The 24,235-nt window shown below is 41.2% G+C and overlaps 2 protein-coding genes across 5 annotated transcripts in view; one reads left to right on the top strand and one right to left on the bottom strand.

Annotated features, from left to right (window-relative positions):
• The window catches only part of LOC129425815 (immunoglobulin kappa light chain-like), a 688,217-nt gene that overhangs the window by 110,249 nt on the left and 553,733 nt on the right, over positions 1–24,235 (top strand). The window lies entirely within an intron of this gene.
• dnah3 (dynein axonemal heavy chain 3) overlaps positions 1–24,235 on the bottom strand; it is a 40,134-nt gene that overhangs the window by 1,337 nt on the left and 14,562 nt on the right. For all 4 annotated transcript variants that reach the window (XM_073864274.1, XM_073864272.1, XM_073864275.1 and 1 more), the window contains 48 exons: positions 23,768–23,957; positions 22,346–22,525; positions 21,948–22,081; positions 21,554–21,650; positions 21,298–21,476; positions 21,009–21,193; positions 20,357–20,480; positions 20,128–20,284; positions 18,913–19,057; positions 18,593–18,804; positions 18,401–18,492; positions 18,205–18,319; positions 17,737–17,853; positions 17,376–17,555; positions 17,159–17,295; positions 16,370–16,571; positions 16,135–16,227; positions 15,948–16,058; positions 15,726–15,840; positions 14,827–15,025; positions 14,385–14,491; positions 14,145–14,260; positions 13,878–14,054; positions 13,376–13,467; positions 13,067–13,286; positions 12,820–12,954; positions 12,617–12,728; positions 12,297–12,538; positions 12,117–12,217; positions 11,812–11,917; positions 11,588–11,717; positions 11,227–11,463; positions 10,480–10,583; positions 10,074–10,368; positions 9,653–9,832; positions 9,459–9,582; positions 9,215–9,371; positions 8,984–9,127; positions 8,185–8,851; positions 7,920–8,085; positions 7,130–7,346; positions 6,818–7,000; positions 6,544–6,742; positions 4,333–6,474; positions 3,960–4,185; positions 2,151–2,395; positions 1,779–2,056; positions 1,495–1,662 (listed from right to left, as the gene is read on the bottom strand). In XM_073864274.1, coding sequence (XP_073720375.1) covers positions 1,495–1,662; positions 1,779–2,056; positions 2,151–2,395; positions 3,960–4,185; positions 4,333–6,474; positions 6,544–6,742; positions 6,818–7,000; positions 7,130–7,346; positions 7,920–8,085; positions 8,185–8,851; positions 8,984–9,127; positions 9,215–9,371; positions 9,459–9,582; positions 9,653–9,832; positions 10,074–10,368; positions 10,480–10,583; positions 11,227–11,463; positions 11,588–11,717; positions 11,812–11,917; positions 12,117–12,217; positions 12,297–12,538; positions 12,617–12,728; positions 12,820–12,954; positions 13,067–13,286; positions 13,376–13,467; positions 13,878–14,054; positions 14,145–14,260; positions 14,385–14,491; positions 14,827–15,025; positions 15,726–15,840; positions 15,948–16,058; positions 16,135–16,227; positions 16,370–16,571; positions 17,159–17,295; positions 17,376–17,555; positions 17,737–17,853; positions 18,205–18,319; positions 18,401–18,492; positions 18,593–18,804; positions 18,913–19,057; positions 20,128–20,284; positions 20,357–20,480; positions 21,009–21,193; positions 21,298–21,476; positions 21,554–21,650; positions 21,948–22,081; positions 22,346–22,525; positions 23,768–23,957 — 10,234 coding nt within the window. The remainder of the gene's footprint in view (positions 1–1,494; positions 1,663–1,778; positions 2,057–2,150; positions 2,396–3,959; positions 4,186–4,332; positions 6,475–6,543; positions 6,743–6,817; positions 7,001–7,129; positions 7,347–7,919; positions 8,086–8,184; positions 8,852–8,983; positions 9,128–9,214; positions 9,372–9,458; positions 9,583–9,652; positions 9,833–10,073; positions 10,369–10,479; positions 10,584–11,226; positions 11,464–11,587; positions 11,718–11,811; positions 11,918–12,116; positions 12,218–12,296; positions 12,539–12,616; positions 12,729–12,819; positions 12,955–13,066; positions 13,287–13,375; positions 13,468–13,877; positions 14,055–14,144; positions 14,261–14,384; positions 14,492–14,826; positions 15,026–15,725; positions 15,841–15,947; positions 16,059–16,134; positions 16,228–16,369; positions 16,572–17,158; positions 17,296–17,375; positions 17,556–17,736; positions 17,854–18,204; positions 18,320–18,400; positions 18,493–18,592; positions 18,805–18,912; positions 19,058–20,127; positions 20,285–20,356; positions 20,481–21,008; positions 21,194–21,297; positions 21,477–21,553; positions 21,651–21,947; positions 22,082–22,345; positions 22,526–23,767; positions 23,958–24,235) is intronic.

The raw sequence follows: 24,235 nt of genomic DNA, 5'->3' as shown, positions 1-24,235 counted from the left end.
ATACGATAAAGTTTGCAAAATCAATTTAAATTTTATTATTTTTATAAAAATGTACAATTATATAACCAACATTTCTTATCCAATCTTTTTGCATCAATCTAAAACATTGACTTTTTGAAGTACAAAAAATGTATTGCTTGTGCTACCCACAAACACTTTTGAATAAAATATGTATTTGTATATACTCTTTGTTTAGATGCCCTTGATTCTCAATGGGGCTGTTTACACTTGGTATTAAGATGTGTTTTCATCGATCGGATCACAAGTGGACGAGAGAGACACATTACGTTTACACCTGGTATTTAAATCCGTCTCTTTTGTCCACTTTCGACCGCTTCTGTGCTGAATACTATGATGGGGTGGTCTGTGAGACGGTGGGCGAGTCTCTCTGCTGTCATTCAAACCCGAGCGGGAGTAATTAGGAGTTTATATGGACGCAAACTAATATTATGTCGGAGTGCACTGCTTGTTTAGCAAGTAAACATGCTGCACAGTGTTTTGTACATGAGTATGTAAGAGCTTTCTTTGAATTTTCAGCGCAATTGATGAAATAGGATCGCGCAACTTTCACACGCTTTCAAAACGAAACTACGGAGATCAGCCGCTTAGTTTTATCAATGAAAGGCTAAAAATAGCGATGTTCACCGAATGTTCACGCCAGAAGTAAAAAAAGACGTAAAACTTGTGTTTAATACCTCAGATTAGATAAATGGGCGGAGAGAAGGCGGTCGCGTGTGGCTGTTCGAACGCATTCAACCACATGTGCGTTCCGCAACTCCAAAGCGATCCGATCGAAAGTGGTTTCGACCACCTCTGGATGTGGTTGAAAGTGGTCGAAAGTGGACGAGCTCAAAACGTTTTGAACACCGTTTACACCTGGCATTAAAGTCGTCCACTTGTGATCCGATCAACGAAAACACATGTTAATGCCAAGTGTAAACAGCCTCTATATTGTTCAGAAGTCCCAGATTTTTCTGATCGGTGAAGCTGCTCACTGTTTTTACGAAAATAAGTTTTGCATGTTCATTACTAGGGCTGTAACGATGAATCGTGCAAATGTGCGTTTTCTCATTGAATCAATTTTAATGAATTACGGTGAAATCCCGGCACATCCCAAAGCCAGGGGGCGCTCTCGTGCAGAAACTACCTTTGTGCCACAGAAGAAGTAGCATTACAAACACTATTCCAGGAAATGTCTACAGGAATATTTATATCGCTGTTCTTCAATTGTTTTAGGTATTTTCATGATAATAAAGAATATTTTGAATGATTGTGTTTAACGAGTGTTGCTTTTTAAATGCATGTTATTAACGACTCCGACTTGTAATGATTTTAGGACTTCCTACTGACCAAATGCCGTAGTCCACACACAAGCTGTGCATGAAACACATAATCGTAGCCTTGCGATTCAGAATTGATTTCAAACAGGCATTTTAATGGGACACACGATAAATCGTTACAGCCCTATTCATTATTTTCTGTGGCCGCTCCCACCTGTGGTGACTTGGCTCCGCCTCTTGTTTGTCGTGGTAGAGTCAGCAACACTCCATCCAATAGCTGATTGGTCTCCTGGTTGTCCTTGGTGATATTTGCATTGCTATGAAGGCCAAAGACTTCAGGCTCTGCACTGATTGGCAGGTTACGGATATAGTCAACATAACTCTATGTACAAAGATCAAAATAAGAATTATAACCACAAACCCCTTTATAATCTTGAAAGATTAATTTTCTTTGCATTTTTGTAATGATTCACATGGACGCTTCATTTGTGTGTATACCTGGTAGGGACCGTGTGACGGCACATAGTACAGATCTTCCTCACACACACGATAGTTGTTCTGTTCAATGAGATCTCGGCTGTAGAAGATAGACAGGAGGGACATCAGCAATCTCCGGTCCTTATCATCAGTCACCCTTCCACCATAATTACACTCACCTCCTGTCAGATACGACAAAGCCTCCAGTGGAACCTCCTCATACTCATCCAGAAACATCTGGATCTGACGAATGCTGATTCGCAAATCAGACTCATTAAACTCGTAGGGTATATTCCAGCCTACAGAAACAGACAATAGAGGTCATCTGATCATAGAACAGGGTTAAATTGAGTCAGATCGATAATCATACTGCATTTCTGAGAAATATCTGACCGAGTGGGCCGAAGTTTCTCCTCTCCTGTACAAGAGCATGAAAGAAACAAAGACCGAACAGCAGTTTCTGCCAGATCTCTGGTTTAGCCGAGATGTTGAAGAAGCCGGGGTCTGAGATGGGGTCACTGAGGTATGAGCGCAGTAAGTTTGCCCTCAATCCTTTTGGAGGTTCATTTGTCATTTTCACACCCTTCTGCAAAATACTCACTGGAAATTTATCAGACGGATGACTGGTCAACCACAGCCTACAAAAGAAAGTTAAGTTAAGATGTGGGTCAACTTTAATCAGTAACACCATTTACAGTAGAAATGTGCTAGCCATACAGTACAAAAAATGTCACCCAGGACAAAAAAAAACCAGTCATAAGTCACACAGATATATATAACCAACAATACATTGTTTGGGTCAAAATTATATTTTTTGTCAAAAAAACATTAGGTTGTTCCATGAAGTTACTACCGTAAATATATCCAAAATGTATTTATCATTAGTAATATGTGTTGCTGAGGACTTATTTTAGAAAACTTAAAGGGGTCATAGCATGAAAATCAGACTTTTTCCATCTTTGGGTCCCTAGTGCTTCTATCAACCTAGAAAATTTGAAAAAGAACAACCCAGTAACTTAGTTTTGGTAAACCATTCTCTGTAAGCAATTTTTCTCCCCTTATGATGACAGAAGGGGATAATATCGCCCCTTAATCTGCACTATCCAACCACGGCACTGCCATTTAGTGCAGAGAGAGAGAGAGAAAAAAATAATTGACAGCACAATTGAGTTTCAATTGCAAAAAACACCATTATGGTGATCAGTGTTTGCATTTAATCAGGACATTTGCATTTTAAAGAACACCTACAACGATCAGGCCTACAACGTGGCAATTTTAACATGCTATAATAAATTATCTTTGGAGTATTTTGAGCTAAAACTTCACATACACACTCCGGGGACACCAAATATTTATTTTACATCTTTAAAAAATCTTATAACGTGACCCCTTTAAAGCTGGTGTGTGTAAATTTAAGCGGCATCTAGTGATCGAATTGCAACCAACAGCTCACCCCTCAATTTCAAAACGCATACGGTAGCCACCACAGGACAAACAGGTCGTCGCCTGATACAACGTACAGACGAAATGTACTCTGTAGAGAAGTTTGTCTGTTTAGGGCTACTGTAGAAGCATGACAGCAACTTCCATGTAAAGGGAATGGAGATAAAAGCTTAGCACAAAGACTGGAAGTAAATGGCTCCAGCTAGCATACTGCTTCCGATAAGTGACAAAATAGCGCCAAAATTTTCCTATTTATATGTTGTGATTTGTAAAGTCACAGTGTGTACAAATACAGTAACAAGGTCATATGAGACACAACCATCTTTTAACTGTATACATATTGGGAACTATACTCTCAGAAGGCAAAGCACTGCTACTTGTGTGGAGTGATTAGCGGAACAATAGCTGGAGCCATTTACTTCCAGACTTTGTGCTAAGCTAGGCTAATGGTGGGTGCGTCAGACAGAGTTACGGGAAGGGTATGTATGGACTTATCTAACTCTGGGGGATACGGTGAATAAGCTAAAGTCCCTTCCTTTAAATAAAATACCCTTATGAGTGCTTTTGTGGTCCAGGGTCACATATGTAAAAGTCATCTAATAAACAAATATTTCTCCTAACTTTGGGGTGAAATATGACCCAGACACTTCTTCATGAGAGTCCCCCTATTATCCATGTGGTCTGTTTAATATATAGCTTATGTGCTTTATTCATATGGAATTATATGAAACAGGTCAGTGAGTTGCGTGTGATATTGACCTGAAGCTGGTGTGTGTGTTTTCGGGCGTGATGAGCTCCTCACAGATCTTGTCTAAAGTGGGCATCCAGCTGGTTGCGAGGTGACAGTTCTGCAGTACGACCCAAGTGCCGTTTTTCAGTGCTTCTCTGATCATCTGTTCAGCTACTGGACCTTGACCCTGACCCAAAGAGATTGTCTGGGTCTTACCGCCGCCCATGTTTAAGTCGTCGGCAAACTTCAGTAGTCCTGAGAACAACAAAAGAAAACAGAAAGAAAGAGTGTGAACCCGTATTGAACAATTAATATTTAATGGATCATATTAGTAACCGTGTCATTTAGCCAAAATTCAGGCTAAAATCTCATAAATAAAAGCACTTCGCTGGTGTATGTTACCTGCAGTCGGGTCAGATCCTGGAGAGAGGACAAAGATGAGCGGTGAACAGCAGTTCGAGTCATTGTAGCTTTCCGCCAGGTCAAACGTCGGTGGCTCGATGTACGCTCGGCCCATATTGTCCACGATGAACTGTTGCACAGCCAGCACCAGTTTATCCGGCCTGAAGCAACGCAGCACCACCATGCGATCCATGCCCACCACTGCATTCCAACTCCCTGGTAAGCTCTCTTCATGCGGATGACTCGAGTCGTATATCTGTTTCCACAGTGTAATATTCTCCCGTACATGTTCAAAGAATCCATCAAGATGTGGGAGTTGGGAAGCCCGGACAATCTCTGACCACGATTTCCCTGAAAGCCACTCAGGAGCCGGGTTCGGGTACGGGTTTTCGAGAGCGACACCTCCTGTGAGAAGGAAGCGCCAGACAAGATCGTCCACCTGACCTCTGCCTTGCATGATCCCAACAGTCAGAAGAAGAGAGAAGAGGAGCTTGTCTTTCTCAAACAGAGAGCGACACACATTATGATAGACACGCATGGTGAAGTGATTCAGGATGTTGGATATGCGGATCTGTAGGTCATCGCTGGGGGGACTCTGAGCGATCGAGTGGAGGTATAGATTGATAAACCACGCGAGAGAATACTGATACATCGGATCGATGTTTGCCAGATCTGAAATACAGAAGAACAAAATGGATGACTGCTCCGCAACCGGTCTGTAACCCATCCTCGTTTCATCAATTTCACTTTCGGTCACGTTTGCAATTTTCTGCTTCTCTGAGATGTCCTCTGACAAGATTTTAGATGATGAAAGAACATCGATGGCAGTCTCGTCCTCCAAAATGTTTCCTTCGGAAGAAGAAAGGACCTGCAGGATTCTGTTCTCGATCTCTTTTAACTGTTTGTTGTTTTCTGCACTTTCGAGGATCAGTTGATTCTTCTTCTCCTCCAGTTCCGGTTTCTCCTTTGCTGCACCAATCCCCAACAGCTGATCTTCAAGCCCCAAAGGCGTGATCATGAAGTTCAAAAGGCAAACTTTCACCGCCACCTCCGGGAGGTAGTGCGGGTTCCTCAATCCTGTTGTTATGTAGAACCGAAACTCACTTGAATATTCCACAGTGTTCTCACCCAGTCTCATGTACTCCACGCCCTGTTGCTTAAAGGTCTGCTTCAGAAGAACTGGCTCTAAAACAGCATCCAGCTCCTCGCCAACATTTTCGAGGAGGACCGGCGTGCCGAACTGTATGGCGTTCTCGAGGGTACGGATGTAGTTGCCGTCTGAGAGTTTAATGACTGACAGTTTGTTGGCCTTGTTCATGTTCTTGATCCACTTGTTGGCTTGCCCCTGCGGGTCAATCATGAGAGGCCATCTGCGAGAGTTTGAGACAATGATTCCGTTATCGGTGGAAAAAGAGTCTACGGGTAATCCAGCGATCTGCCAAGTCCGGATCAGCACCTGATTTCCAAGAGTGTTGCCAAGCGTGAAGTCCTTCGAACACGGCACCTTTTTCTTACAGCAGAGCTCGTGCCACTCTCGCTGACAATCCACGCGGTAGTCCACGGTGAACGCGCCGAGGTACGACACTGTGGCTGAGGACAACAGGACGTCACCTGTCAGGTCGGTGTACTTGATGCCTAGCAGTCGTGCCGACTCTGTCCACCTGTCCTTTTCTCCACCCAGTCCTCCAATCAGTTTTTCAGCCCGTATGAGTTTCTGAGAACAGAGCTCGATGTTTTCCTCCAGGTCTTTCTTCTTCTGTATCATCCCGTCGAATGTGTTATTCAGAGCCTGTAGACGATCCTCCACTTCTTTTAGCTCGGCTAGTTTCACGGCCAGCATCTTCATCTGAACGGATAGCTCTGCTTCTGCCGCCTGCAACCGCTCCTTTTTGGGAGCGACGACCTTCGCCACGCGCTCGTACACTTCCATGGCACGCACCCACTTGCAGAGCCCTTCGCAGGCAGAAGACAAGCTCTTGATTATCGAGGGCTGAAAATCTGGATGATCTATAAACTTCTCTCTGATTTTCTTGATGTTGGCAGCCGGTATACTATCCTTGTTGAACGTCTTGAGGCTCTCCAGGAATTTTAAGTCACCCAGAAGCTTCTTCGACGGTCCCCAGAAGTCTTCAATCATCTTTCCTGTGGAAAAAAACAACTTAAAGAAGACAGCAGATACAGCGTTAATCTAGTATTGTGTGTGTGTCCTACCTGATCCACCAGGATCTTGTTTCCTTTCTGGTCTAATGCCCTTCAGGACACAGATGGACTCCAGGACAAGTTTGACAGCACCTGGAGGATTTTGCATGGTCTTCAGGACAGTAATATCAGCTGGCTTCAGGGTGTCCAGAGCTGCAAGTGCCGCTTCCAGTGCCGGCATCGCCTCTGCAAGATCCCCCTCACACTCATCCTGTCATCAACAATCAGATTATTTGGACTTTTCAATTGCAGCTCTCAAAACTCCCAAAACTTCCCATTCGGTTACCTTGATGGCTTTAGCAGCGGCTGCTGCGTCATTGGCGACTTTCTCATCAGCGCTGACAAGCTCTTTCTTAGCATCCACCTCTACAGTCTCTGTCTCAATCTTTACCATCATCTGATCAGTCTGCTTTGCTGTCTCGATCAATTCTGGCTGCAGCGCTGTGAGCTCCTGCTGCATGACAGCTACCTGCACACCACACATGCCAACAGCACTGTGATTTTATTTTGTGTATGCATCATTACATATCAGGATTCACGACCTACAGCAAATGCAAAGAGTTAAACCAACAGAGAGTATATACCCTCTCTGTCTTACCTGAGAGGCGGCAAAGTCAAGTTTCTGCAGGCCGACTATGTAGCGGTTCCTGAGGTCGTTCACCTCGCTGCGTTTGGAGGTCAGCAATGCTTTGAAGGTCAGGATGAGCTCTAGATAAGAGGTAGGAGTGACGTAATTATGTCTGCGCAGCTGCGAGTAGTATCGCTCTGACAACTCCCTCACACTCTCCTGAAATGTTTTACACATTTCAACCACCCTGAGAGCAAAAGAGAGAAAAAGGATGCAATTTTCTTTGTTAAAATTTTTACAAGTGAGAAAAACCTCATTCAATTTAGAGTCGGCAATAGACAGAAAATTAAAAATATTAAAACGTAACATAAAAGAACAATTTTGCCCTTATGAAAATTAAACATTGTTTTTGAGATCTTCATGCGCGATGACGTTTGAAGTCCCTGACAAAGTCTATAGTCTCATGTAGCAACTTGTTAGCAACCGACCTTTTAAAGACACTTTAAAATAGGGGTGTCACGATTCTCCAAACCCTCGATTCGATTACATTTTCAATTCTAAGTTTACGATTCGATTCTCAAATTTTTTTAAGCACAAAAAAAATGCTATGCCATTTTTAGACTAGACTTTTATGAAATATAATATCTGACCTTGAACCCGGAGATGCCCTGCCATGCCAGTGGAAAAATATGGTACAATGCTAACTCGCTTTCAATTTTTGCCTACAAATATACGTCACTATATGTGTCTTATGTCAGTTTCATGTAAATTGTGGCTCTATCATCTATGAACTGCAATAAACTCTTGTTTATGAGCTCACTCGGTCCTGATGTTATCCTCCAGGTCCAGATCCTCAAGGAACTTGTTGGCAACCATCTCCAGCGCATCTTTGGGCCAGGCCTGAAACCAGTCTATGGTGCAGCAGTTGATCAGGGATGGAAACATCCTCAGGCGATTGCGGAAACCCTCCCCAATCGGGCTCATGGCTACCATACATGAATATAAATTGATATAAAATTGAAGAATTATTTGTGTAAAATAATGTGTGAAAAAGAAAAAACACAATTCACAAGAGCATATCGTACCAAGAACAATATGAAGGTTAGCTTTGACTCTGTCAATAAAGAAGTTATACATGGACAGTGGTGTGATGTCAATCTTCCTCCCTTCCAATTGGGCGATTCCCTGGATTTTTTCGATGATGTCAGCACGCTCGTCCGCTGGGAAGATATTCGGCACGTCTCCCGTGTTCAGCAGCATATTGATGTCCTCAACAAAGGCTTCATCTTTTATCTGGTTGTCGCTGAATAGAAACGTGGTTTTCTTTCCTTCAATCCCTGCTTTTAGCATCAGGTGTTTCAGGCTGTCGCGCCAGTCGGACATGCTGTAGTTCTTGGTCAATTCGATCTGAAACAGCTCGTAGTCATTAATAAAGGTGGCGAGTTTAGTGACGCTCTGCCTCCCCGAGCCCCCGATGCCGACCAGTAGCAGGTGCCCATTATCTTGTTTTAGCACGCGGCAGATTCTTGAGATGTGTTCGATGGCGAACTGAAACATGACGAGGTTCATGGGCGCTTTGCTGATGTTATTAAACTCTTTAAGGTAGAAGTCCATCACTTCTGTTAGGGCTCGCATATCAGTGATCTCATCGTACGGTTTACTGGCCGAGTCTGGTTTGCCGTAGTCTCCAAAAAACAGACTGCGAATGCTGTCATCTTCAACTTTACCAGACAAAGTGAGATGCCCGAGGACCTAAACAGTGTAAAGAGAAAAAAAGTAAATTTTTATAATTAAAATGTCATTAATTTCAGAAATCATTCACAATGCTTTATCCAAACCTTATAAATTATATTCTACCAAATAGTTGCAGAAAGTAGCTCTTACCTTGTCAAGGGTCTGTTTGAAATACGCTGACGTCTTTTCTTTAACAATATTAAAAAATAGGTCTCTGTCCTGATTATCGATCAGTCGATCATAAAACACACGATACACCTCATGGATCCATAATCGGATTAATTTATCACCTTCCTGTAGAAACACGAAATACAAAACCATACAGATCATTTATAAGCAATTTGTTTATTGTGTCTTTACAGGTTTTTTGTGGGCGCTCACCTGCAGGTGGGTGGAAGGGCACAGCATTACACCCCGAATCACTCGAGCAAAATCTCGCAGGTTGAAGATATAGTGAGATTTGGATGGAGTTGGCAGGAAACTCTCTATTGCATCCTTATACACTGCCATCGTGGCTTGAACCATGATTTTACCCAGCCTGAAACAGTCATGCACAAAATAAATGTATACTCGCAGTTCTCAGATGAGAAAATAACACAAATGCCTTTTGTACATGAAAACACACCTGCAAAAAGAGACGTCAAATCCGTTACTGAAGTGCCAGTCGCTGATAGAAGTGAAGATGCTGCTTAGTGTCTCATCATCAAACGAATCAATCGATAAAATGTTTAAGTGACGTGTGAATCGTCCTGTATATGAGACGAATATTAAATATGGAGTATTAAACATCTGCTTCATAATTTGACATCAGACATTTACCTGTAATGTCATTTCTCCCTCCACCAGGTGGACCCATCGCTGTCATAAACAGAACATCCTCGATGTCCAACCTGGATGTGTCTTTTTTATCGTACCAGTGATGGTGGTCGATCCACTGCCTGAGAAGTTCAATGGGAGGCTGAGCTCCATACACTTCTTTTGCAGGCATGTTCAGATCATCTGCACATATAGAAGAAACGTTCACTCTTTTCTGGGTCATTTGGTTTGTTTTGTCCACGTAATAGTAAAGAAGTCTCAAGAAAAACTAATTGTGTATCGGTGCACTTTGATGCTTCTTTAGGATGTTTTTAGCTTATTTTAAGCTTAGAAAATAGAATTTATGAGCCCATTGATTTCAGAAAGCAGTCTTTTCCTATTCAAGTAGCTGAAAAGGGACTTTGATGTACACCAAACGTCTTACCAACATAGATGATGCATTTCTTGCCCATCGGTGGGCCAAACACTCCTTTGCGCCGGCGGTCCAGTTTGGACATAATAATCTCCTGCGTCTGATTGGCAGAGGTCCGGGCGGAGAAGTTGATGCAGTTGGGGGTGTATCTCTCTTTGGGGAGAGACATCAAAAAGTTGTTGTTGATCGCAGACTTGCCCGTTCCTGTGGCTCCCACGATCAACATGGGTACCTCGTGTGACAGATACGTCCTGAGGAAGAAGAGCTGTCGTGATGTTTCTGCTGTGGGTATGATGAGATCAGACACCTGAGAGATGAAAGAGAGAGACAGGATTAGTGGTAAGTATTTCTTTAGCTGGTCATTACTAAAGTATATATGATGTATGACGTGTAACACATCATGTAGGTGTGTACTGACTTTTGCATTTGCAGGAATGACTCTGTCCTCTGCGCTGATAGATTCGGTCCAGCTGTTCCACTGACCGTTCCCCTGCTTATGAAAATAGTAATCATAAACAGTACCTGTGTGGAGAACAGAGCAGACAACCTTCATTAATACATTACATCATTTAAAGGGCCATGAAGGATGAAAACACATTTTTTACAAATTAACAGATATGTAAAAAGGGTGACATGTTTGTCAACTATAAGACCTCTGCATTTAACCCATCCCAGTGACTAGTGAACACACACACACACACACACACCCTTTAGCGCCCGGGGAGCAATTGGGGTTAAAGTGCCCTGCCCCAGGGCACCACAGTGGTAATCTGTCGGCCTTGAGCATCAAACCGGCAACTCCAGGCCACAACTAGGCTACGACTGCCCCTATATATGAATGTATGAGTTACACATCACGTAAAGCAGTAATAGCTGTCACAGATTATATTACCAAGTGGTTATTTTCTGTGCTTTTTGGGACCATTTAATTCTTCTGGTTTGTAAAGTTAAGTTGAAGGCATGTCATAACATGTGGTTCGAGTGTTCATTGGCTAATCATTGTGCTGTGATTTGCACAAGCTATCATGTCATCAATTGTTTTTGTTGTTTAGAGTCATGGCTCCTGTTTGTGTTTTGTTGTGCACTGTCAAGTGCTCACAATACGGCAGCGTTTATATGCGAGATAAAATTCGAATAGTTATTTTATAATTATAAACCAGCTGACCTCTCTCGGGGAAGACGTTGTTCTTGGTAAGTTTCACACTTTGGGGTCGCGGGTGATTGGCGATCGCACCCATGATGAGGTTTCGGTAGAACGCGTCAAACTTCTTCCTGCTGTGGCCGTTGATGGTGCCGCCCAAACTCCACACCACGGCGAAGAGGAACAGGCCCTGCAGCCACAGCGTCACATGCTGACCCGTCATTGGTTCTCTTCCTTCCTGGCCCGACTGATCGATCTCATCTGAACAAATAAAAAGACATGAAACCATATTCTCTTTGGATTTTCAAATAACATTGACGTATCATGTAAATACATAATGAATAGTGTTGTTTGTTTAAATTTTGCTTGTTATGTGTTGAATTACCCAGTAGGCAGGTATAGAGACGCATCAGACTGTAGGTCAAGTGAATGGGTGAAGTTTGCACTAAGAAACCACACTCATGGTAAATGAAGTCCAGACATGGTTGAACCAGCCAGTTAAACAGATCCATAACCTACAATAAACACAAACAAGTCATTAATAAGCTAAATGAAACACATTTAAAATAACCTGTTTATACAGATACCATGTATGAGTTTTATTCTCACCAGCGTTTTGTGTTCGTCTGCAAGGTTAGCAGGTAATGTGTCCATGTAAGAGTCTCTGAGAGGAGTCCAACCTAACTGATGTGGCTCCATATAGATCATACCACACCTGATCATTCATAACACACACAACACCTGTTCATACTGAAGTGAATCAGATGATCCATCTAATTTAAAGTCTGTCCTGTAAACTCATAATTTAAAATAAACATAATCCCTGTATTAAGTAAAATGACCGGTGTGATATGAAAGCAGTATTTCAGTCTGTGCATGTTGAGGGGTTGTGAGTCTGTGTGTTAGTTGGTTACCTGCTCACGGTAGCGGGCGATGCCTGCTCCAGGTCTGCAGGCTCAAAGATCAGACTCATTTTTGGACTCATCTGAATGATCTCTCCACTCATCAGACACAACTTTTAACAACAAAAACATATAACTTTTATTAGACACACTTTGAGGTTTAAGGTACGGGACCAGGGGACCATAACCAACCTTCTTGTTATCGTCCAAAACGGTGTTCATGTTCTCAATCCAGACGGCGTCAATAGGCCCATCAAATATGATCCACTGGCGGTCCTCTGAAGTGGACTGGGCCTGCTGTCTAAATGATGTGGCCAGTACACCATCCGACCACTCGTGACTGACGGGATCGAAGCATCCGTACAGCTGACCCATCGTGATCGCCTTCGGATTGATGATGCGAAAATCTACAGCAAACTCCTCCATCAGTCCTTCTACATAGATTATAAACATAAATAAATGTATTGTGAGTCAGATGGCATGTATATTTATATAGTTTCTGCTTTGGTTACCTTTATAAAGATCTCTCAAAGCTCCAGCCAAAACTTTATAAGCTGAGGTTTTTCCTCCCATTGGCTCTCCAACTATCATGAAACCATGCCTTACCAGCATCATTTCATACACCTGCACACAGAGACATGCACAATACCTTGCTTGCTTAAATTTTTTTACAAAATATTTTATAAAACCTATACTTTTGCCTTAAAATTATTACTTGTATAATTTTGCTGATGAACCACGGTACAGGCTGCAGTTTCATTTTGGCCATGTTGTCATGCAAAGCTTTTAACAGTAAGTCATAATCTGGTTTGGGCAGCAGGACTCCAGGAAACAGATCAGTGATGATGCCCTAAAATGTGGGACAGATGATGTGGAAGTGAGTATATTATTTAGAGTAGAACCAAGCATGTGTTCAAAGCAAGATGTTGAAGTGTGAACCCACGCTGATTTGAATTACACACCTGAAACAGCGGCAAATCCTGCGCCAAAAACTTGGCCATATTGACATCCATGAGAGCTCTCAGCAGCAACACGCTTTCATCCTCCTGTGGATATTTCAGTTTCAGATTTCCTGCCGCGGTAAGGACTGATTTCACTGCACGCATCCCATAATCGTAATGAGGTTGAGATGAGAGCTGCTCCGAACACAGACGGTACGTAGCCACGATTTTCTGAGCCAGACTGCCATTTAAACCACAAGAACAGTAAGTACAAATAAATAAATAAAACATCTTATTCTGTCTGTAATCATGATCCTGAGAGAGTTTTACCTCCGAGATGCTGTGAATCCCATCGAATACAGCGATATCTCACCAATCAATCCATAATCTGGAACCATCATCGCAACTGTGCGAAACAGGGCCTACACACATTACATTCAATGGTACATGTGGCAAATATTCTTCAGTTTAACATTATTAAGTTAAAGGCGGGGTGCATGATCTCTGAATGCCAATTTTATACCTGAAATCACCTAAACAAAGACGCCCCCACCCCTTTAGAATTTGGACCTTCTTTTGATTGACCCGCCCCACACATACACAACCCAGGCAACGATGTCGGTTAGTAGGCACGCCCCTTACTGCTGATTGGCTACAAGTGTGTTTTGGTACTCGGCTCGACTCCCTTTCCAAAGTGTTTTTTAAAAATAATGCACCCTGCCTTTAATTAAGAAGTGACAACTTTCATGAAATGTACTAATTTAAAATTGTCAGATTTAAAACACAATTGCGTAATAATACTATGTGTATTATTAAGTTGTTTTTTTTTTACTTTCAGGTTATCTGGGAGTTCAGCTCGGCCTGCGTATCCCGGGTTCATGGTAATAAACACACAGCATGTTGGGTTCAGAGAGAGCTCAGTTCCCTCAAAAAGAAAAGTTTTCATGTTGCGTGCGATGGCTTGTTGAATACTCAGAATCTGCTGAGCGACCACAGACAGCACCTCCACCTGACAGAGAAAGAGACCAGTAGAAATACTGTTATTAACTGCGGTATACCTGGGCTATAATGTAATAATTCAGCCGCTTGTATCGCTGACCTCAATGCGGTTGAACTCATCGAAACATGCCCAGGCTCCAGACTGTGCCAGGCCCTTGAAAAATTTACTCATGGCTTTGTAGTCCAGACCATCAGAGCAGTTGAAGACCACACACTTGATACAAAAGTAAAGCATGCATTAAAACTACATTAAATTATATTCAATACATTTAAATATGTAACAACATGATTGCCATGCCGTATGTGTGTATTTAAGTGTGGTTTTGTGTGCATGCACACTGTTTGGCAAGTGCTTTAGCCAGATCTTTAGTAGTCTCTGTTTTTCCAGTTCCTGCAGGCCCCTCTGGAGCTCCACCCAAATTCAGTTTTAGAGCGCCCATCAGAGTCCTGCGGACCAATCAGAATTCAGCATCACATTCAACGATCTTTGAAACTTTTGCATTTTAAAATAACATCTCGCGCTTACAGTAACCGCTGAATGAATTTCAGGTATATTATTACATGAAGAAGAAAACTGAGACAATGTCCACTAGGTAACTATGGTTAGCTAGGTAACATTTTAAGAAGTGGATTGGATGTTGAGGAGTTATAACAAACAAAAAAGTTTGATGTTTGCCAATATTTACAAATAAATCTCAAAAAGCTGTGATTTGTTTCAAAACTAGCTTTGTGATTCAAAAACGTTATTTTCTACTAGCTGAAGTACAAGTATGAAGTCTTACCTGTAGCAGCGATCAGTCAGAGGTGTGATGACGAGACGCAGTGAGTTCCCGAGATATTCATATCCGTATCTGATTTTGGTGGTGATCATTCTTAGCATGACCTCCTCATCCTCCCAGAAATACCGCAGCTGGGAAATCCACTGGAAATCGTTCAGAGATGAAACTCCATCTTGAGCCAATTTGCTCACCACGTCACGCGCTGCACAGGGAAAAGGACAGGGGTCAGGATCTCCACTAAAAGATCAGATCACTCCAATGTATTATCAGATCTATATGATAGCCTGTGTTGCATCATGTGCACAATCCCTTCTTCACCCACTTTATTATTCTGGAGGCGGTGATCACCAGATAGTCAGTCTAGTTTCACATTAAAGGCAGAGTGCACGATATCTGAAAAATGCTTTGGAAAAAAAAGTCGGGCTGACTACCAAAACCAGGGTTCCCACACCTTAGCTAACTTCAAATTCAAGGACCTTTCAAGGACTTTCCAGGCCCAATACCCTCAAATTCAAGGACTAGATGTGGGGACACATTTCAATTGAGAGCAAGGTTACATCGTGTTACCTTTTAAGATATATTGTTACAGTTCCCTTTAGAGGGAACTCGCGCTGCGTCACGTACGTCTAAATGTGTATATCAAATTCAACCAATGGTGAGGCTTAACGACAAAGCCAGGGTGACGCGGGAGCCAGGAAGTATATCTCTATCTGAAATATTGCCAAAGATGGCGTAACAGGGACGCAGGAAGTATGGCAAGGGAGACGCAGCGTCTCGTTCCCTTCTCAGAGAACAACAGTTACATACGTAACGAGACATTTTCATGTGTCAAACACAACTATGCAAAAAAGCATTTTGGTATTAATCAACATTTGCATACAAAAGATATATCTGACTCTTACCATGGACATCGATCACAATTAGAGCCCCCAGTGTCATTCTTGAACCACTAGACAACTTCCCTCGAACCAGCTCGACTATATCAGCAATCTGAGCGTTACTCTTCTCAACATAAGTCTGAAATACACATGCAAACACATTACCTGTAAAAAAACACTTTTATAGATTTGGAATATTTTGTTGCTATGCGTGTGTATTTTGTGTATGTGAGTGTGTATGCTCACAGGTAAAGTGTTGGTCTGTATAGCAAGAGACACTTCGCTGGTCCAGAAGATACAGGACGCACAGATGACGACCTGACCCGGCCACTGTAACACCCACTGCCTCCTGGGCACCTGAAACAGGTGTTAATACACACATGATGCACTGATCACGTTGTACATATACGTGTGTGTGAGTATGTTTGTGTACCTCGGGATACTGCTTCATTCCCTGCTTAATGACATCTCGAATGCTTCTCAACATCATGTTTTCAACCTCAAGGAGCCACTTTTCAACCATTCCCTAAAACATAACACACAAACACATGTATGCAAACATTCAGATGTATCAATAATGACATTAAATACCTCCTGGCCTTCGTGTCCAGGTCATACTTTATAGTAATATGAGAAAATGTATCACATTGAACGCTCTCTCTCTCTACCTTGGCTTTGACCGGGTAGATGGTCTCTAATAAAGGAACGGTCTCTTTCTCTGAGCTGATCATTCCTGTGATCTCGAGGTCGGCTGTGAATTCTAGTTTAGCAATGCCCTCGAAACACTTCTTGAGATGCGGCTGAACGCGTAGAGGATCCTTTGTCTCAGACAAGATCTCCAGCATCTCATCGTTAGACAGGAAGAAAAACCTAGACAGATATAGAGAGCAAGAGAGAAACATTCAGTTTAGAAACAATGTTTTGTCACTTTTGGGTCCAATATGAAGGACATGACGGCTGCTTGAAAAGCTCAAAAGCCCTGTTTTTTTCTATGTGGGGCACACACATTAAACCTGGTTCTGGCAGATGCAGCATAACGCCTAAAGTATAGTTCAGTTTTACCTGTCCCTGCTGAAAAAAACAGCATACCAGCAAGACCAGCCTATGCCTATGTTGGGTTTTGGTGCTGGTTTGCTAGTGAACACCAGCTAAACCAGCATCAAACCAGCATCAGCACCAGGATTAACACCAGCTAAACCAGCATTAGCACCAGCTAAACCAGCATTAGCACCAGCATCCCATGCTGGTCATACCAGCATATGTTGTGTTTTGGTGGTGGTATGCTGGTGACCACCAGCTAAACCAGCATAGACAGGCATAATTCCCATGCTGGTCCATGCTGGTTTGATGCTGTTTTTTTTCAGCAGGGGTATGCAAGTTTGTCATCAGAATAGTCACTGGGGGCACTCGGACCGCAGTATAAAAGCACCCTAAAACTTTTTTTGGTTGTATCTCACCGAGGAAAGTAAAGTCTTTTTTTCTCTAGGTAGGAGTTCAAGCCCTGTTGTATCTCCTCAAGAAAGATGTTGGACTCCTGAAGGCGAGGCAGCATGTTGGGCTGCTCCGTTGCCACGAGCACACGCGGGTCCTTTAACTGTTAAACACACATGACTGAATGTCAAATTCTGATATTTGTCAAATATAGTTTCAGGGTTTTTTTAGTAATCAACAAACCATCTCAGCGACGATGGTCCTCCAATAACTGTCAACGATGGAGAACTTGCGTCCGTTCTCAGGCATTTGTGCGATGATGTCTTCCGAGCTGAAGATGGACTCGAGATACATCCACATGGCCTGACACTGCAGCATCGCATCTAATATATCCTGCATGTTTTGTAACTTCTCCTCCCACACCTGCAAACATACATTTACATCAATCACATTCCCATAATGCAATGCTCCCTTTGGCTCTCTTAGAAACCATCAGAATGATTATACCATAAGCTCATTACCATGTCAACATTTACATACAGAAGGTTTAAAGTAGTTAACATGAATAAGATGAATGATGTGCATTCTTATTTGTGCGTGCTACCTTTGTGTCAGCCTCGATTGGTTTGATGAATGGAGATCCTCTCATAGTCTGAGTCTTAATGATGTGATCGTCCAACAACAGCTGGATATCATCCACTGCACATAAAACACTCGTGCCCTTCAAAAACACACACATAAATAATGTTTAGTGACTAACTTTTAGAGTTGTTTTGTTTGTGTTTACCATGCTCACCAATAACCAAATGCAAATAAAAATGCCTTTGCAAAACCCCCAACATGAATTTCATCATTCAAAAGTAATTTAAACAAATAATTAAACTGGGTTCGACTCTATATTGTTTTAACATTTATTAAAAACATTTCAATTTGCCAGATTCCTAAAAAATCACTAATTTTATCTGCTCAGGTAAAAAGTTTAACACATGCCAATAAATTACAATTGTAAAATACAAGTGCCATTCTCATCAAACCCTACATGCAAGTTACCGTGGTATGTACTGTGTTTTACCGTGTCTTTATATGGAGAAAGCCCAAAGCGGAGCTCCGCCCACTCTCGTTTCATTTTATCCAGGGATTTCTCCAGAGAAAATTCCTTACTGGCTGTTGCTCCAATTTCCTCCAGCCTGCAGATAAGAGACCACATGGTGGTCATGTGGCACAGAAACATGTAACCGAACACAATTTTTCCACATCAAAGGTCTTACTTGTCAGAGTACTTGGCCAGTCCGAGCTCCAGCATCTGAAGCAGGGATGTGTCCTTGTCCGGTTTAACATCAGCACCCACAACTCCACTAATCTGCCATCAACCAAAAACAATTCATATATTAAACGAACATGAGTGAATTTTACTGACAGTGATACCTTAATACAGTAAATACAGCATGTGACCGCCATACCAACTCCCAATGTCTGTCCTTTAAGCCAGGATTACAGATCGCCACCAGAACGGGCAGATGCTCTTTGAATTTGTCTATCTTTTTCTTGAAATTCTCGGTTACACGTCTGGGTGCCGACCGCTCCGGGAAAAGTTTTGTGAGTTTGTACATGGCACGCCACATGTTTCCCATCTCCTCTGATACGGTCTCAGCATTGAGACCCTTAAACGGACCTGTAAAACATACAAACACACATGACAGAAATGATCTGAGATGAGATCTAAATCACGGCTATATTTCCACAATATCCGCAATTAAAACATGCATGTGAGGTGTTTTACCATTCATCCACACATCATATTTAGTGTGAAAATCAAGCGCCGTATTCCACAGCTGGTCGTATGGTTGTTTCTTGGCCATCAGCATCTGTATAACTGGAAACTCACTCTGTTGCATCTCCAGCAGGCCTTGCTCTCGATTAATGCTCTGACAAACACACATGCACAGGTCTCAATATCTTTGAGTTTTACTACAGTATGTTCAGTTTTTAATGGCATGCCTAATATGCTAAGGTACTGTGGATACAACATATTAGATGCACATAGATAATAGCAGTTGGGTTGCGAAAGCACTTCACACTAACTTTAAAGGAATATTCCATTTTCTTAAAAGAAAAATCCAGATAATTTACTCACCACCATGTCATCCAAAATGTTGATGTCTTTCTTTGTTCAGTCGAGAAGAAATTATGCTTTTTTGAGGAAAACATTGCAGGACCCCTCTCACTCCAATGGACCCCAATAGACACCAACAATCAACACTCAACTCAACACTTCAAAGGTCTATAAACGATCCCAAACGAGGCACAAGGGTCTTATCTAGCGAAATGATTGTCATTTTTGACAATAAAAATAACAAATATGCTCTTTTAAACCACAACTTTTCGTCTAGATCCGGTCCAGTGTGACCTAACGTAAATGCGTAGTGACGTAGGGAGGTCACGTGTTACATATATAAAACGCACATTTGCAGACCATTGTCAACAATAAACTGCCACAAAGACATTAATTAGTATCAGTTGACATACAACAACGTAGGAACAGTCCTCTTTCAACACACTTGTAAACACTGGGGCGGAGATTCGCGTTCATCCTCTGTGACCTCTTGACGTCTTGACGTATTGCGTGGGGTCACGCTGGCGCATCACGACCGGATCTAGACGAGAAGTTGTGCTTTAAAGTGTATATTTGTTATTTTTCTTGTCAAAAATGACAATCGTTACGCTAGATAAGACACTTATGCCTCATTTGGGATCGTTTATAGTCCTTTGAAACTCCGTTGAAAAAAACTGTTAAGTGTTGAGTTAAGTGTTAATTGTTGGTGTCTATTAAAGTCCATTCAATTGAGAAAAATCCTGCAATGTTTTCCTCAAAAAACATAATTTCTTCTCGACTGAACAAAGAAAGACATCAACATTTTGGATGACATGGTGGTGAGTAAATCATCTGGATTTTTCTTTTGAGAAAATTCCTTTAACTGTAGTTTAATTTACAAACCTCAAGTTCTTTCACGACAGCCGCAAGGTTGTTGCTGATCTCCTTTAGTTTCTCCACATTGTTCGTCATCGCCTCTAAAGTCATCTTCTCTTTCATCTTGAAGCTGTCCACCTCCTTTTCTATGTCCTTCAATGTCTTGTCGGTCAGCTGTGTCAGTCTGACAAGAAATTCTTGTTGTCAGGTTTGTGTCAGCTGCGTATATTATATTGTGTTTGCTGTGTGTAAGCACCTGTTCACCAGATGCAATCCAGCCTTGTGTCTCTGATCGTCTAGTTGTGTCTTACTACGCTCAAGTGAAGACAAGATCTTCGTCGGCCAGTGGATCACAGTGCTGAACAGCTTTATATCCTCCGCTGTAAAGAGAGAGATAACTTGATGTGTCCGGTGTGCGACCCTCTTAAGACATATTGCCAATAGCGGGCCCATTATACACTGGTTGTGACAGTGTTGCCCTTAGAGTAAATCAGCTTCTTTTTCTGTCCACCAATCAAGTGGCTTGTCATAAATAAGTAAAAAATTAACAAATAAATAAATGAGTAAACTTTTGCCTCGCCCCCTGATACTATCGTGTATCAGCATTCTCACAGGCTTACGATAGGACAATCTCACTATAGGGGCATATCACCCAACATTAACACGGACGGTATCTAAATACCGTGAGATTTTGTGGTATTTTGATGTCATGTGTTTTACAGTTATTTTCCACCTCAACCGAGCGTAAAAACATTTTTTGTGATATATGGGAGTTTATGCGAAAATGATGGATTACGTACACCAAAAACAGAAGTTTTTATACTGTAAAGATTCAACACCATTCAATAATGTTGTGATTTTGTCCATATTCATATATGCATTTCTTTTTCTAATTTCCTGGAAGTAACCTGATAGAGCTCCATAGTCGAGTAGAAAGTAGAGACGATTGACGGCCTCCTCAGTCTCCTGCCACAGTTTGCATACGGTCACTTCACCGGTGTGTTTCACATACTGGGTTAACACCACCAGCTCTTCTGTACTGCTCGGCTTGCTCATGATTCTGTCCACTATCTCATCGTAATGGTGGCAGATACTGTTTCAGAATGATACATCGTCACAATTTTAGCCAATGAAACGACTTTCTCTTACATAGTAGTCAATATGTATGAATACAAGGCTTCAAAACCGAAGTCTCACCTCTTGTTAAGTTCTTGGGTTTCTTCCGTAACAAAGGTGGTGAGAAGATCAACAAGATGTTCTGCCCTGTCGCACAAATTTTGGTTGAGGTTCACCGCATCCAGACAGAACATTGACAGCGGTACTGTCACATGCAGAGATGCCACTTCCTCTTTGACGTTCTGCACGCCGGTTATTGTCTACAAGATGGACATAACGATACAGTTTTATTATCAGTCAAACAGCAGTCTGTATGTGTAATGTATATATGTTGTACCTTAGTAAAACCCTGCAGTAAGTGTTTAGTTTTAAGGAAGTTCATTATGTCTTGTATGTCCAGTGCATCACAGTACGTCTTGTATACCTCCACATACCTACAACACATCACAGATTCACTACAGACAGACTACAATGTGATTTGACAATTGATAGTTCACCAAAAAATGAAAATTCTGTCATCATTTACTCATCCAAATACTATGGGTACCATCGACTGTGTGCTTACCATCTATGATCAAAATATCTTCATTTGTATTCAACAAAACAAAGAAAACCAAATACAGGTTAAGATCCTGAACTTCAGGAGAACACGGTGGTGAGTAAATGATGACCGAATTTTCATTTTGGGTTGAACAATCCCTTTAAAGCTTTGCTAAAAAATGATACTGGACCTCTGGGGCCCAATAATGTTCCTCTGAAAGATCTCTCTGGCTCTGTTCATGATGTCTGTGACTAAAGTCTCATCAGGTCTCACTGAGCTCAGCGTGACCGAGTCTTCAATGTCACGAAACAGTTTACAGTCCACCTGCAGGGAGAAATGCACATTTGGATTTGTGGTTAAAGATCGACCATCAGACACCTGGTATACATGCTGATTCACTGATCGCCACTAGTGCCGTATGTTTTTCATTAAATGTTTTAAATAAAAATTCACTTTCAAGCAGTGATAACTTATTAATATAAAACAGAAAAGCAACCAAAGCATGCATGCTCTTTAAAAATATGATAGAAATAATTTGTAAGCTACTGTATGTACACTGTAGTGTATACTGTATATTTGTATTTGTACCCGTGGTATATTGTGTGCGCTGGTTATGATCTGTGTAAATGCTTGCTGTATGAGTTCCCAGCAGCTCTGTAATGAGGGTTCAAACATGATTCTGGGCTCCTCCAGTCTCAACTTTACCAACAGCAATGGATGCTGTGTGTACTTCAGTTTATCAAAACGCTCTCCAAAATCATTGCCATCCTGCCAGAACACACACATAAACATTATGAACAAATGCACATTTATTCAAACATAAGTCTTTCACTTAAATCTGATTGGATGAGCTATACAATACACAAACATATAAATATCAACTGCATTTTGACCTTAAATGATCAACAATTATGCAAATTGACATCATTACTTTGTGAAGGAATTGTTTACTGTGATTATAAATAAAGTACTAGTGTGTGATTCAAAAAAGTCACAAGACACTCAAGGCAGTTTGATCAAATAATTTGGATTGTATATATACAAACATGGATATTTATGTACACACTACATATAAATAATAGGGTTGGGTACCGAGCTTGGTACTTTAAAAAACACCGGCCGAAAAACGTTGGTTCTACTGAGTACAGATTCACATTAAATCAATAAAATCTGTACCAAATTTCGGTATCTGAGATTGCACCTGGGTGCCATGTGGGAGTAAGCTACGAAACATACTGTAGGTAGAAAAAGAGAGAGACCCTGTGATGTGACATCACATAATTGTGTGTTGTACACTGCAAAAATGATTTTCAAGGAAAAAAAATCTTTTTTCAGTATTTTTGTCTTGTTTTCAGTAAAAATATCTAAAAATTCTTAAATTAAGATGCTTTTTCTTGATGAGCAAAACGACCCAGGAAAATAAGTCTAGTTTTGGGACCGAGGATCTCAAATTTGGGTGATTTTGTGCATAAAACAAGCAAAAAAATCTGCCAATGGGGTAAGCAAATTTTTCTTGAATTTAGTGTTTAAGAAATTTTTTTTTGATTACCACATTGGCAGATTTTTTTTGCTTGTTTTATGCACAAAATATTTTTGGTCTAAAAACTAGACTTATTTTCTTAGGTCGTTTTGCTCATCAAAAAAGCAAGAATTTTTAGATATTTTTACTGAAAACAAGACAAAAAATGTTTGCAGTGAAAAATATCTAAAAAAAAAATTCTTAAATTAAAATGCTTTTTCTTGATGAGCAAAACAACCCAAGAAAATAAGTCTAAGACCAAAAATATCAAATTTAAGTGATTTTTGCATAAAACAAGCAAACAAATCTGCCAATGGGGTAAGAAAAAAATCTTGAACATTTTTCTTAAACACTAAATTCAAGAAAAATTGTCTTAGCCCACTGGCAGATTTTTTTTGCTTGTTTTAACCACATGAAACTTATTTTAAGTAAAGAAGTCATTTTTGCAGTGTATAGAGTGCAAGGAGTGTCAGATGTTAGTGATGGTCAACCTGATATATCTGGAGAAACTGCAGCAGATCATGTAGTGACGCTATCACCAGACTGCGCAGCTGCAGTGACATCAGCGCAGCCACACAGTTAAAGAGTTGATTTCTCTTTACTGGATCAATGCTTGCTGTCTTTGGCCCACGCCAAGCGTCTTTAAAAGTCTCAAAGAGAGAAACGCAGCACGGTAGCCAACTGCACACAACACACACACACAAGTGCATGCATGTACACAAAAACAAATAAGCAACACACACAAGAGAAAACAGATGAGATATTGAAACTTCTTAGACTTTAATTTTATACTTAAACTGTATTTTACTTTTACTGCTTGACTGAAAAATTCAGTTCCTCAGTAGAGAGATATTAAAAGTTCACCAAAACACTTTGCTTGTAGATACAATGATGTATGTGTTACCCTTACAGTACCAAAACTCCTTCTTTCATCTTTAATTACACAAGCATACAGTATA

This window comes from Misgurnus anguillicaudatus, chromosome 25 (genome assembly GCF_027580225.2).
Source record: "Misgurnus anguillicaudatus chromosome 25, ASM2758022v2, whole genome shotgun sequence".
Classification (NCBI taxonomy): domain Eukaryota; kingdom Metazoa; phylum Chordata; class Actinopteri; order Cypriniformes; family Cobitidae; genus Misgurnus; species Misgurnus anguillicaudatus.
Note: the sequence above shows the minus strand (reverse complement) of the source record. Positions and strands in the feature narration are given on the sequence as shown.